Source organism: Nipponia nippon, unplaced genomic scaffold (genome assembly GCF_047370975.1).
Source record: "Nipponia nippon isolate SJK-2023a ecotype South Korea unplaced genomic scaffold, ASM4737097v1 scaffold_19, whole genome shotgun sequence".
NCBI classification, from domain to species: Eukaryota; Metazoa; Chordata; class Aves; order Pelecaniformes; family Threskiornithidae; genus Nipponia; species Nipponia nippon.
In genome coordinates, this window is record NW_028262335.1 from 1,661,009 (window position 1) to 1,675,708 (window position 14,700).

General features: G+C 51.7%; 1 protein-coding gene across 4 annotated transcripts in view; it reads right to left on the reverse strand.

Annotated features, from left to right (window-relative positions):
• Positions 1-1,371: 1,371 nt before the first annotated feature.
• Positions 1,372-14,700, reverse strand: part of FBXO42 (F-box protein 42) — a 48,596-nt gene continuing 35,267 nt past the window's right edge. For 2 of the 4 annotated variants that reach the window (XM_087755169.1, XM_087755172.1), the window contains 6 exons: positions 5,988-6,141; positions 4,825-4,935; positions 4,466-4,562; positions 3,341-3,397; positions 2,771-2,887; positions 1,372-2,616 (listed from right to left, as the gene is read on the reverse strand). In XM_087755169.1, coding sequence (XP_087611295.1) covers positions 1,519-2,616; positions 2,771-2,887; positions 3,341-3,397; positions 4,466-4,562; positions 4,825-4,935; positions 5,988-6,141 — 1,634 coding nt within the window. In that variant the 3' untranslated portion in view covers positions 1,372-1,518. The other 2 variants (XM_087755171.1, XM_087755170.1) reach the window with 2 other exon arrangements.

Consider the following 14,700-nt stretch of genomic DNA (forward strand, 5'->3'; position numbering starts at 1 on the left):
GCCGATCCGCCGTCCGTCCCTTTTTTGACTCTTTTTTTTTGGGGTGGACGACAAAAGACATGCAAAGGGGAGGAGGGAATCGAGGCCGAAAGTGGAGAAGAAATATTTCACAGATCACCCTGGGTGCTCCTGAGGTTTTTTGGGAGGGGAAAATTGCATTTTGCCTTCCCTTAGGACAAATCAAATCCATTTGGGATCGGAACGGGAGAGGCTGGATTTAACGAGGGATTTATTTACAGACGAAGCAAAGCCCTCCCCATCCCCACGCGGCTGGGATGAGATTTAAGGCTCCGACCGGCAAAAAGCTCCGTGGGGATGGAGGGGGGGGAAAAAAAATAAGGGGAAAAGGGGCCACGTCATGGCGCTGCCGGTTTGGGGAGGGTTCCCTCCTTTTCGGGTGCTGGAGGTTGTTGACCAAAACCTGGCAGAATCCGCCCATTTCCCCCCCCCCCTCCAGCATCTCAAGGGGCAAGGGAAGGAGGGACGTTGTCCCAGACGGACGCGCAGGTTCAATCCCTTCGGATTTTAATTTGTTTTAGTCTTTACGGAAGGAGGCACGTGCAAAGATGAGATGCAGTTACGGCTATCAGGGCTGCTGGCGCCCTCGAATTTACCAATATTCATCCTTCTGGCTGGAAAAAGAACCCGTTCCCAGGCTGCGAGGTGCTGGTTCAGCCTCGACCGGGTTTGCGGTGTGGAGCGAAACAAAACCCTTTGAGTCTAGAAGGGAATCGGCAGCCAAATTTCTCAGCTTTTGGGGAATAATGGGAATTTTAGAGTAAACCATGTGGTTTTTTGCTGATCTGCAGGGATCAGGGCTGATCCCAAAGCCCGATCCAGCCCGATGCAGCACAGGGGAGGATGCTAACGCCCGGCTAATTCTTAATATTTTTGGCATTTTGATGCAAAAAAACTGTCCTTTGTTCCTTCTTACGGTCCTGTCCGGAGGACAGGAACGAGAGTGGCAGGCCGAAGGGGTGAGAGGCAAACAAACAAACAAAGGCATCGTGTTTGTGTCGAGCAAAGGTTTGCAGCGCTGGAAGATTCTTGGTGGGGTATTGCTGTTGTTTTCCTTACGGAGTCAAGCACGGAAATAATCAGTGCGTGCAAGCTGACAGCCGCCTGCCTGCCGGTATTTGGTTTGTTTGTATAAAACCACTTTTACTCGCATCCCACGAGGAGTTTCGGAGAGATACGAAGCCTCTCAAACCCCTGGCAAATAAAAACCAACCTCAAGAGGATACTGGAGGGCAGATTTCCCTACCTGCTCACCCCAAATCCTTGGCTTGGATCGCAGCGGCGCGGCTCCTTCCCTGCCTGTAAACGCGATTTGCTTTACTGGGGTCTTACTGGGAACCGGCGGGGCAGCGCTGGAGGTTTTGCTTGGACTTTATTGGTTTCTTGCTCCCTAATTCACAGTTTGAACGCCTGCGTGACAGAGCAAGGGCTTGGAAAGGAGAGGGAAGAGCCGCGGGGAGGGAGGGGAGAAGGTGATGGCGGCGAAGGGCTCGGGCCACATTATCTTTTTGCTCGCACAAAGTACAAGGCATTTGTTTTGGGATAGTATTTCACGTTTTGTTTCTTGTCCATGAGGCCACCGAATATGATTAACTCCCCTCTGCCTTGCACCACCGTGTGTAAACTGGTTTCGGGCGGCCCCACCACCGAACTGCTGTTGAACACTTTCCATTTGACTCGTCCTTTTTCCTTGGTGTCTTTAATGTCCAGCACGTACATCTGCATGGGTTTGCAGTTCATGCTCTGGTATAAAGGCTTCCCCACGTTGAGGGACTGGGGAGGGTGGTGGCCCAGGCGGCGGGCAATGGGAGGTAAGGAATGGCCGTCGCCTTGGGTAGAGCCCGGACGCGCCGCCGAGCCCGTCTCGGCGCCCGGGGAGCCCGGGGAAGAAGCCAGGGGTGGGCTCAACGCCGCAGAAGCCGAGGAGCTTTTGGAAGAAAGGGCTTTGACAGCCTCCAAGCTCCTCCGGAGCGCGCCGGGGGAGACGGCCCCCGGGAGGGAGCTGGCGACGTGGGGCGGCGTGTGGATGCCGTTGGTCTGCTCGGGGGGGTTCCTCACGCTCGCACCGACTGTCCTGCCCTCCACACCGTCCATCTGGCAGATGATGGAAGCCGGCTTCTGTTCCCAGCTCAGGTCGACGGATCCCAAACGCAGATCTTTCTGCTCCGGCAGCGATCCCCGTCGCGGCGCCAGGGCGAGCCCCACTTTTAGGTCGTATCCTTCAGCCACGGAAGGCGTGCTGGGCGATACGACCTGCACGGGGCTGTCCAAGGAGGCACCGCCGGCCGCCGTGGCTCCAGGCGATAAACTCCCACCGTTGAGTACGGGGGAACTGTCTCCTCTGGCTGGGGAGAGGCTGCCTTCCCGGGATCCCGAGGGGGTTTGCCTCTGCGCTCTGGGTCGCAGGGTGCCCCAGCGGCCGTTGACGCAGGGAGCCTCGTCCGTGCTCCTGACGGGAGATTGAGAGCGGTATTCCCGCGTTTCAGGAACCAGGGCGGGCGGCGTGGCGCTGATGGGAGAGGGGCGAGAGTTCAAGCTGGGACTCAGCGGGGCTCTCCCGCTGGGAGCCTGGCTAAAGACCACAACGCACTGTCCCACCTGAAGGAGGAGAAGGGGAGAGAACAGGTTACAAATGGCAGGATGACCCTTTGCACTGTATTGGGGAAAAAATAGGGGGGTACGGAGCATTTTGGGCAGGCAATAAAGATCAAGGGATGTATATGAGAGAGCAGAGACCCCACTGCGTCCGTACCCTGCAGGCAGGATGGCACCACAGCTCCGGGGCTCCGTGGTCTTCGTTCTCCACCTTAAGCGGCTGCCACGTCCAGGGGTTCGCGTGCATGTGCAGTAACCAGGCGTCTTTAAACAGCTGTGAAGAAAAGCGCGACAGATTTAGAAGCCCGGTTTGCTGCTGAGATCATCCCATCAGAGGTTAGGAGCGGTGCTTTGCTGCTGCAGGCAGAGAAATGGTGACCCAGATCAGGATCTGACCGCCCAGGAGTGACTACACCCTACTATGGCCACGGACAAATCCCTTCATCTCCATCTTCTATCCCAGTATAAAATCAGGGCTAACTCTTCCGAAGCTCAATTAATCTCGGCAAGCTGCTCAGGTAGCGCCTGGGGTGCTTTTTTCTTAATTAAAGCAGCTCTAGCAATAGCTAGGCAGCTTCTCTGGAAAATCTACCGCGTGGGTGCCCAGATTTGCAGGATAAAACGCCACCCAGGTAACGTGCAGGGTCCCCCTCTCCCCAGTCCAGCATGCAGGGCTGTTATAGCAAGACACATGCAGTTCATGCCTGCACTCCCCCAGGATACTTACTGCATTGGGACCACCACAGCCACCGAGGATTAGAATGGTTTCGTTGTCTATCACGATCTGGAGGGGGCAAAGAACAGTGTTTCAGACCGGGAAGGATGTGAAACCATCCCCGGTGCTTTCGGCAAAGCCTCTAAGTGCTGGCAGAGCCAGGTTACGGCTTCTCAGCCGCGCAGACGCTGCCAAATTTTGTCTGCCCCGGGATGAAGAGTGGAGCTGGGATGGAGAGCCGGTTTTGCTGGGCCCGAAGCAAAGCGGGATGCAGGGTTCACCCCACTGCCTTGTCCCAAACAGCTCACAAACCCGTTCCTCTCACAGAGGCGAGCAATTACCCTTCCTGAAGCTGAGCCAAACGGCAAGGGACTCGACGCCCCTCTTTAGTGAAGAGGTGAAGGCGGAAGGATTGTCTGGGAGGGCACGTGCTTGCAGCGGTATTTGTTAGATGCTGGTGGTGGGTGAGCTAGTCCCTTAGTCTCCTTTTCCAGTGGACGGAGAGAAAGGCACGTTCAAGCACAACCTCTCCGATCTCTTTTGGGTGCCCTCCTAGGCTGAGATGATCTGCATGCTGGGCACCGCCGGCCGTCCTCCTGGGGACCACGAAGGGAAGGCAGGGATGCCAGCTGCGACAGAGACACCTGCATCGAGTCGGGTGACTCCCATGAGCTCCCTGCCCCAGGCAGGCAACAAAACAGGCACTGCCAGACCCGTGCTTTGAGCGGGTACAATCCAGAGTCGCTCAAACCGAAAATGAGGAGAGCGGAGCAATCAAAAGGGCCCCAAGCCAAACCAACTTGTGATAACACTTCATTGATCTTAAATGCCACAGGGGATGATCGCTGGGTGAAAACAGCAATTTGTTTTCTAGAAATGCTCATTAGAGTTCTGAGTCATGTGCAAGACACGGCACGGTACCTGCCTGAGTGTTAGGGAGATTAAAAGCGCACCCTCACAGAACAGATGGCTAGAGAAAACAAGGGCCCGTCGGGCAAAGGCTGCAAAGATAACTTGGAAATGGGGCGCTAGCTTTCAGGCGACCTGCAGAGAGCTGCCTGGAAGCTGGAAATTAAGCCGTGTCTGGTTTATCTTTGGCAGCATGTGTTGGTGCTGAGCTAGCGAAGGAGAGCTCACCTGAGACTGGCCACCTCGCGGGTGAGGGCTGGGCCCAGCGATGTTGGGCTTGGACCAAGCCCACTGCTCGAGATCCAGCACCCAGACGTCGTTGCTCCTGCAAGGACGAGACAACAAGCGTTGACGATACAACCAGGCCCTCTGGGTGTCTGAAACACGGGTTTATGGCAGAATTGGGTTTTTCACAGGCTGGAGCTGAGGGGATTCACCGTGAGAGGTGAAGGGTGTGCTAAGGCAGCAGGCAGACCCCAAGATCCTGCAGAGATTTCCTTCCGAAACGCTATGAGCTACCCTGGGACCACCACCACACGCTCCTCGCTTGCAGGAGCGCTTGTCAAACACCCTCTCCCCAAGCTTACATTTGCCGAGATCCTAGCGAACCCCCAAAGACGATCATTTTGTCTTCGATGACACAGGAGGAGTGTCCTGCCATGGGAGGGGGGCCGTGGGTTGTCACGATGCAGTTCCACCTGGGGGAAAGAGGGAGGAAGACATTCACCGTCAGGTAGGAAAGCGCTGGATGAACGGCAAAGCAAAAAAATCCCAGGGGCCGGCAAACTCCTCAAGAACATGTTACAGAGGAAAACCTCAGGGCAAACCTCCAAAGATCCAAATAATAACGAAACTAATTAGAAATACTAATGCGCTAAACATTTTTAAAGCATGACAAAGTCACAAGGCCAAGTTGGAAATATAGCCCCTTTCAATTAAGTTCGCCCTGAATTATTTCCAACGCGGTTTAATTACAGCGTTCTAATGACACTGCCCAAAAGTGCATTGGATAATTGACACTTTTGATGATGAAAAGTTCTCAATGAAAGAGAAGCAGGAACAATCGCCGCTTTGATACACCATTCGCTCCTTTCTCACACACAAGCATCAGTGAGAAAGCCTGGTCTAAAACCAGCCTGAACGGTGTTTAAAGGGAAAAGGAAAATTCCTGCCATCTCCACGGTCACTGCTGGATTCTTTATTAAGAGTTCAGGAGCTGTAAAGGCAGAGAGCTGTACTAAAATGGTCGCTGCTTTATCACGTCTCCCTTGGAGGGCCACAGGAGCTTTGAGTTTTAGACCATTACTAAAAGACCTCCAGGAGTTACGGCTTTATCTCCTGCTTTCCTCAAAGACCTCGCTGTCTTGCGGCCCGATCGATTATGGGTTTAAAACATTCACATCCAGATTTCCCACCTGGCTGGATGGAAACACTCAGGGAGCCTGGCATATGTTAGGTACGAGTCCAGAGCCATACAGAAGTGTCCACCGCCCAAGACAGCAGCGTGCCCAGCAGTGTGCCCAGGTCTCTGCTGTGCTCTTGTGGGTTTTTTGGTTGTGTGTTTTTTTGTTTTGTTTTTTTGTTTTTTTGTTTCAGTAAGAGCATTGCAGACACACTTAGGAAACCAAGCTTTCCTACAAGCCAGCCCCAAGCAGGCTCAGAGAGACCCCCTCCGGCATTCCTCCAGCTGCATTACAGACACATTTTTACAGGATCAAAGCCTGGGCTTTGAATCCAGATGTGCTCTTACCAGTTTTTGGAGGGTGAGTATGTATGGATTTCATCGAAGAACCTCTCTGGCTGGTGCAGAGGGTAAGGGCTCGGCCGTGTCCACCCACCGAAAAGCACAAGCAAGTCCTTGTAGACCACCAGCGTGGCCCCAGCCTTGGGCGAGGGGTACGAACCTGGGCAGGGAGAGAGAAGGGAAAGGTTAGGAAACCACGCTTGAACACAGCCACCGAACTCCGCATCAGTTTTACTGAGGGGCGACAACACGGAGACTCCACCTTTAAAAAAAAAAAAAAAAAGCAGAAAAAAAGGCAAAATTAGAGCTGGGAGCCTGGGAAGAAAAACTGCTGCCAATTTGTGTCATCGTAATTAGTAGGAGCCTGAAAGCACATCTCATGTATGGCAAAACATCTGTCACTCACTGGCAGGAAATTGCTAGCTTTCTTATGTATCCCTGGAAATTATTGCTTTAGCACTGAATAAAAGCAATAATTACCTCCAAATACCTAGTAACTTCTCCCCAAGGAAGGAGGGAGAACGAATACCAAATCTAACGCATCCGGAGTTGCTCATGGCAGATCGCTCGGGTACTCATGCGCCGAGCCCCGTTTTTTGCAAAGCGGCAGGATTAAACCCTAAACGCTTTGCTGTGTGAATTAACAGTCGCTCCTCAAGTCCGCAGAATGAAGTGCTCCCCTAAAAATTATTAAGAGATTTTTTTCCTTGCCTTGTTCAAGGTTCAAAAGGCTCCGCTTGGGCCAGGGACCTCCTGAGCAGGGCCTGCACGAGCAAGACGACGCGACCTCTTGGGCTCGGTGCCACTGCGATTTGCCGGGCTCCGAAAACGCCGTACATCCCGAAGGTTTTCCTGCAGCGAAGCGCTGAGCTCCCCTCTCAACCTGCTGCTGCTCCGTTACCACCACCGCTGCCTGCAGTCCGTGCCCCGGCCACCGCATCGCTCCTTAACCGGCTCGAAGCAAGAGCAACTTCAGTGCAACGAGCCCCTTTGCGGGGGCAGCTATCAAAGGATGGGATCCCTTTGAATTTATGTCAGCAAATTGGCCACGGCCCGCTGCAAAAATACAAATCCTGCCTGCTCCAGCAGCCAGAGGTGCTGTGTCGCTGCCTCGCTGATGTGTTAGGTGCTGAATTGCTTCCAAGGAAAAGCTAAAGCTGCATGCAAGCATCCTCCTTCCCACGACCGGCACCGGGCAGATTCCTCCACCTCTGCAGTCACACTTTCAAAATAATCGTAAATACATCACGCGAAAAACATGGATGCACGTGCCCGGCTGCGGGAAGCGGGGGCAGCTCAAGGGCAAGGCTGCGCACGTGGCCGCAGAAGCACCGTCACCCTCTCCAAAAAGGCTGATAGACCAAACCGACCTCTCTCCTCCGATGTCCTAATAGGACTTGGAGAAACATTTTTAGCAGGTAATGACATGCAGAACAGAGACTATTTTTAAAAGAAACCAGAGCAGCTATTTTAAGATGCTGCAGCTGAGAAAAGCAATTCGATTGCGATGGGTTCCAGGTGGTGGGTGGCAAGAACCCAGCCAAAAAGCAACCCCCGGCCAGACGCAGAGGCGATGGCAGCAGGGTCCCTCAGCCTCTCCCCAGGGACAAAGCACATCTTGCTGCTGCTCTCAGGTATACAGCTGTGGGGGGAAAAAGGGAATAAAGCTCTGCGGGAAACCATTCTTGTGCTGGGGCCAAGGTCTCCTTAAAGACAAGAGTGCCAGAAGAGGGTCACATTTGGTTACTCTTTGTTCCCAAATTCCAGTTTTCCTGGCTCGTTCCGTGGCTGTGTGCAATTCATTATTCCACACCAGCAGGTTTCCAGCCTAAGTAGTTCCCCGGCAGAGCATAAAGTCGCTCTCCCAAGCTTGGCATCGCAAACTAGATTGCTAGAAACATTTCTACCTGACTTGTAGAGAATCGGCTGGCTGGGTTTCTCCGTTGAGGACGCCACAGGGTGAAAGGTGCTGGGGTTAAATTGGGTTATTTTTAAACAAAAAGGGTTAGCTAGAGCCATCCCAGGATGGAGAAACATCGGTACTTTGCTCAGAAAGGGCTGGGATGCTGCAGAGTGAGAAAAGCCACCCTCCTATTGCTGTAACCTGAAGGTCAACCCCAGCCTCAGACACCGAGCTGGTTCCCAAATGAGTCAACGCCATGTAAACAGCCCAGGGCAGAGGCTAGCCCTGGTTTTTCAGGAAGCTTTGCCTGTTATTGGATGTTGTACGGGTGTAAATGAGCAGAGTTTCATTCTGCAATGCAGGAAAAAAAAAAAATCTGAATTTTGCAAGTCAAGAAAGAGTTGGCCTCTCAAAGTCTCTTCCAACCAGACAGTTGGGACATCTACAGATGCTCTCTGCGAAAGAGACGCACCACAAGCTTGTCGTACCAGAGATGGCTTCAGCGATCTTGTCTTCGAGTAGAAACACGTGGACAAAGAGCGGCTGAAACCTGGAGGATTAACGCCACTTATCTCTGAAGCGGGGAGAGCTGCGGGGTCCCCGGGAAGGGCAGGAGCACCTCAAGGGAGGCAGAGCAACGCCTGCCCTGCCCAAGCGAAGGGGGAAGGCGACCGACCGGCTGCCTTTGTGACTTCAGGTCTCAAGTATGCGGAGGAGCGCAGGGAGGAGGGCAGCAGGGACATCAAAGGGACACGGCTCAATTACGTGGGGCCTCCTGCTCAAAGTCCAAGCTCTTCAGAGGATGTGCCGAGCTGCGGTTCAAAGGCTTGCAGGAACACACTTGACATGGGAGGGCTTCTTCCTCTCCGGGGTTACGCTTGCAAATGAAATGGTTTCTGTTCTTCGCCAGGGACTGAAGCACCTGCAGAGGAACATCGTTAGCTAATTGCACCGGTTTCAACCGCTGCGTTGGTCGGAGCGCAGAGAGGACTCTTCCTGGCTGGGTTTCCAAGCTCCACACCCTGATAACACCATCCAGCCCAATATCAGATTATCTTTCCTTGGGGATAAAAATTCAAGCACGCAGAGGGTTTAGCACAATTAACTACTCCTAAACATAGCAGGCAACATCTCTTTACAGCTGACGCCGTTTATTCAGTCGGGATGAGTAGCTAAAAGCTGGTCCGAGCTATGTTTTTTCCAGTTGATGGATTTTCCTGGCTCGCAAAGCAGATACATACTTTTCAAAAAACAAACAAACAAAGGTCTCCAGCTTCCACGGATGTTTGGAAGAGAAATACCAGCCTCTGATCACCTCTGACACGAGCTCTGGATGCTATCTATTTAGGATCTGTCCTTATAAGCATTTTTTAAAGGCCATTATTCAGCTGTCTAACACAAGCAGAGCGGCACACGCAGAGCTCAGCGACCACAAAAGAAAAGCCTGGCTGTAAGGGCACGTGGAACATGAATTTCCAGACCTGCCTTTTACCTACGGTAGACGCAGCCCCGAGTGACTCCAAGAACGAATACCAAGTGGAGCTTAAAATAAAAACAAAGCAGAGGGGCAAAAAAAAAATAAAATAAATCACACAGTGCCTGATTTGATGGGATTACCCAGATGAAAGGGTTCAGATCGATATAGTTAGGGGAAATATTGGAAAAGAGATGCGCTGGAGCAGAGCCAAGGGTTTGCACCGTCTTCGGGGGAAGGTTAAGATATGGAGAGTTCTGGGGTTGTGTCAAGGGGATAAATTTTGGGGAATTTTATTACAGCAGATTTCTGGAGACAGATGAGACAAGAGCTACTAATAACAGCCGGGGGCCGTTATTGCTGGAGCCGATGGATTTCTCAAGCCGCCGTAGCTCCAGCAAGACGATGCTATTCCCCCTACGACTCCAGCGAGCTGATCGCCTTCATCATCGCCAGCCGATTTGATTTACACAAAACACCAGGATAAACAAAAACAGGCCCACAGCCGCGTTTCCAATTTCAAAGCCGAGAAATTGAAGTGAGCTCATCCAGCAGCCAGTGGATTTTAATGTGCAAAGGAAGCCAAGCTCCCAGGTTCAAAAGCCGCCCGCAATCTGCACACCAAAGGCATAGGAAACCTTCCCGGGGAAGGGCTCGGGGCTAACAGCCACTACCTGCACCAGCAAAAAAAGGGGCAAGGCGATGGTCCTGCTCTGCCGTGGCTCAAGCCACGCTGGGAACACGGCAGCTGCCTGCCAAAGCCAGCCTCTCCCTGCAAACAAATTACGTTTGTTCAACAAATTACGTCCCATCACAAGGATGCGCTTAATTTGGTGGGTATATTATCAGCAGAGCGCATTATAATCCCAAGGAAAAAGCCAGAGGGAGATGCTGAACCTGCATAGTCAGGTACGAAAAGCAACGTTTGCTGGTGACCAGCGCTGGTGTTTCCCAAATGGTCTGTGCCTCTGCAGCGTCAGAGCGTTTCAGTATAACCCATCTGCAGAAGAACAAAAAGTTCTGTGGGATTTCACCCTGAGGAGCTTGCGTTGCTTAGGGAGAGTCAAAAAGAAGCAGTAAAAAGTAAATTCCTTTTAAGGAGGGAAAAAAAATTGCCCCAGCTGTCGGATGTCACAGCAGAAATGAGGCTAAAAGGATGGCTTGGCCTTAACTGCACTCTGCCTCTGACTTACAAAAGCCCCGTCTCAGATCTTTCCTTGGGAGAAGAGCCGGCTGTCCCGTCGCCGTTTTAAACTGCGTACATCTCCGGGGGAGCGGCATGCGGAATGGAGAGCTCGTGCTCTCCTCGACAGCTTGGCAGAGGGTGAAACCTGCTGCGCTGCTCCGACTGACCGGCCCGATGCTCAGCCTGGATTTATCAGTCCGGCTTTTAGGCTGGCAGAGACTTAACGATGCCGAATCATGGTCCTAATCTGGAAACCTCATCCACCCCGGCACCATCATCTACCCCCACCAAGGGATTACCTAGCCTACACTCCATCACGCGAAGGTCCATCCCAAGCTTGCCTGACAGCCTCAAATCCCCAAATCTTTCTCCTTCGACGGGAAGGGAAACCAGAGAAGGAAAATAATAAGTCCCTCCGCTTCCCAAGCCAGCCGGGATTTTTCCACAGCAGTCTGCAGATTTGCCCAAAAGCTCTTCCCTCGCCAGCAGCTTGCGAGGTCTCGGAAAGGGAAGATGAAGCAAGCTGGGGAGCAGTGGTCCAGAGGCCGGAATATGGCACGACCGGCAGAGGACAAGCATCCCAGCAATCCCAGCATTAGCATCGGATTTGGGAGACGCCAAAGGAGAGCTCCTCTGAGAACTGCGGGCATCTCCGTGGCACGCTGCACACCGGCTCTTTCCCTAAGCCAAACCCCAACGTTTGGGACTCGCTGCTCAGCTGCCTCGGATCCAGCATCTGACGCTCACCTGTTTTTATCCCCGAGACATTCAAAACGGGGCACGGGGATTACAAACGTTTTCAAGAGCGGCTTTGACCGGGTCTGCCTAAACCTTAAAGCTTTTAAGAGTCAGGAAAGTATCATTTTCCCTTACCAAAGCCACATGTGATTTAGTGTTCCCTCAAATCTAGCTTCAAAAAAAAAAAAAAAAAAAAAAAAAAAAAGAATTCCTTGCTTGGAAGGAGACAGGAATTCAGCTGCTTTGCAAGAGTTTAAAGAAAAATTGGACAAGATCCCATTTGTCTCCCCAACAGGGAGACAAAACTTTTACAGGCACATGCATCCACTGCCTGCAAAATACCTCTCGGGTAGCACAGGAAAGATATCTGTGCACCATTGCAGAGGGTTTTTTTGCAAGTTACAGGGGTATGTAACCAAACCCCCGACGTTTACACACAGAAAAAGTTTCCACCACTCTCTCAGTGTTGAATTTCCACCCTACAATGACACAAACTCATGGTACAAGCCCAGTCAAACCCACGGCGTCGAACCGAAGGTCTGTTTTCTTGCAATCCTTACAAGGTAGAGGCAGAAATCCCCGCCGGGGAGGGTAAGTCACCTCCAAGCTTTTGCAATGTCACAGTCACTTTTTTTTTTTTTACCTGGGAAATTCTTACATGCCACAACTCTGAGCCCGATAAAGCTGTTGAAAAGGAGAGGCAGTGCCCTCCGAACCCTGTGCAACAGGATTACTGAGTCACTCTGTGCTAACGCTTGGCAAAAATGTCCTTACACAGCAAGCTGAGCAAACAGCAAGGAGATAAGAGTGCCAGAACGCCCCGGAGCTTTGCCCCCTTATCTCTTAATAGCTGCAAAGGAGGATTCCTGCAATTCATGCACCTCCATGCTGCAGGAGAGGTTTTATTAGGGTCTACCCTGAGCGTTTCTCACCGGCAGCATCACTCCAAGGTGCCAAGTGCTCCTTACGGTGAGGTCACCCTGTAATCCCCTTCGCAATCACCTCACCTGCTTTTGGGAAATGCAAATTTGGCCCTGCGGTAAAGGGTGCCGCTGTTGCAAAAGCTGCCTTGCCCTCTAGGTGGGTGGAATCAAAACGCCAGCCAGCGACCCACCTCCCTCTGCTTTAATACTTGTTCCCCCCCCCCCTTAAGCGATACCATACCCTGCAGACTTTCAAGTGATTTGAGTAACAGTCTGACATCCTACACAAAACAGCTCTGATGCTAATTAAAGAGCTCAACGCTTGGAGAGAAAGGGTTGATCTTTTCTCGCTGATCCTTTCTTGTTGCTCCTGCAACTTGTCTTCCCCTCCAGGAGGCAAACGGAGCGATGGAAATTGCTGTATCAGACTACACAAGGCCGTAATAACCAGCTAATTGTAGGGAAGGGACCGAGGTATGTGTGGGTTAGCGGAGGAGCGTGCCCCGGCTCTGCTGAGCTCCACACTTTTCGCCCAAGTCACGCTCCCGTTTCGGCGGCCACAGCACGAGGGAGGCGGCAGAGGCATTGCAGACGTCGGAGAACCCCAAAATTACTGGTGTTTCGGGAAATGGCTGCTGTGTAATTTGGTGAGGTTGTAGCCACCACGGGGCTAGAAAAACCTCAGGCATCTTTTAAAGAGCATCCTGTGGGCACCGTCAGAAAAATCTACTCGAGTAAGTGCAAAAAGCTCAGGGTTGGGAGGAGCGGGGCTATGCTCGTCTCAAAATCTGCTGCAAAGAAAGTGCAGCTACTTACTGAAAACCCGACATCTGCCTACTGAAAGCCCCAGTACAACACACGAAGGGATATTCAGTCGGGCTCTCTGCATCTTCCTTTGAACCAGCCCTTCTCTCGCTTGCCGTCTTCCCCTTTATTGTAATTTTCAAGCCATCGGTTCCTGCACTATGCTTTCTTCACACAAGGAGCGTGCTTTTCTCCCTCGTTCCGGTAAATCCAGCGCTTAATGCCAAACTTGCTAAATATTTCATATCAGGAATAAATATTCACCCTTTGGACTGCAGACAAGCATGAGTTAGTGCTTCGTCATTCCGCATGCCTACCAAATTTAAGGAGATTTTACCGCAGATGCTTTTGTGACAGATGTAAAATCAGGCTACGCAGTGCGAGGATTTGAAGAGTCTTTGAAAGCACATCGAGCTGGCTAGGGTATATACTGCAAAGCGAATATTGCTTATTCAATCTTGAGTATTACCTACATAATCTTGGCGGACAGGGTCCTTAAAGCAAAGGCACAACAGCAGCATCAGCTTAAAGAAGGAAAACCGTGACTCGGGAAGCATGCCCGCTGGCTTGGATGCCTTGGAAGGAGCTCTTGCCGATAGGTGTCAGCACAGCCTGCCCAAAGCCTCCGAGCAGGACCTTTCCGAAGGCTCCTCAAAGCTTCTTCCCAGATGACAAGACTTATCTAGCCATGGGATAGCGGGGTTTTATTTCACTGACCCCAAAACGGAGCTGGTTCCAAAGGTGAATGTAGCTGCCGAGGAGGGAAGGCTTTGGGAGAGACCGGGGAGCAGCAAGGAATAACTCGACATAAAATGACCGGGAAGCTCACGGACAGACAAACCTCTACCACACCTCGGTGCCTCCCGCGCCTCTCGCCGAGGGCAGCGTCTGGGATGACAGCACCAGCCTCAGGCAGGAGCTGGTTCAAGCTATCAGCCTCCTCGCTGGTGCAATGCATTAATTATATCTGAGACAACACCAATGTAAACAAGCAGTGTGTGTGGCTGGGGCGCCCGTTTGCATATTTTTAAGCCTTGTTTCCTGAAAAGGAAATAAAATAGAAGGTTTCACAGATGCCTTGGCTGGTCTCACAGCTTCCCGACAGCTTGCAAATACCTTGGCTCCAGTCAGCCAAACTTGGACAAGCAGATATCTGCAAGAAATTAAATTCTCCGCAGGGCTGTGAAATCAAGCGTCAGGAAAAAGTCAGACCCCTGCAAGGAAAAAAAAATCCTTATAGGAAAAAAACCCTCTTGCAAAGTCAACCCTAATTTCTGCTTAGGGAAGTAGCGGTTTGAAAGATTACAGGCCTGCACTTTGAGACCATTAAGAAGCAAATCATTCTCCACGTGCTGGCTTTGCGAGGCAGAGGAAGGAGTACTGCAGGAGAGAGATTTCTACTCATCGTTTCAACAGCAGATGCTCAAAGTTTCACCCCAATTTCAGGCGCATGAGACATTCAAGTTTCCAAACTCACTGGGAGCTACTGGATGCTCAGCACCATCGAGACACAACTACTTATTTGTCTATATAAGGACTCCCAACCCCAGAAACCTATTTTTGCAGATCATGGACTTCTTATTTACCAACAGGGCTGCAAATAGTTTTCCCCAATTTTGGTATAGCTTGCTTGTCAGCAGTATTTTCAGATGGCCTGAGGTCATGTTTAAAATGAGCGTGTACAACCCGCG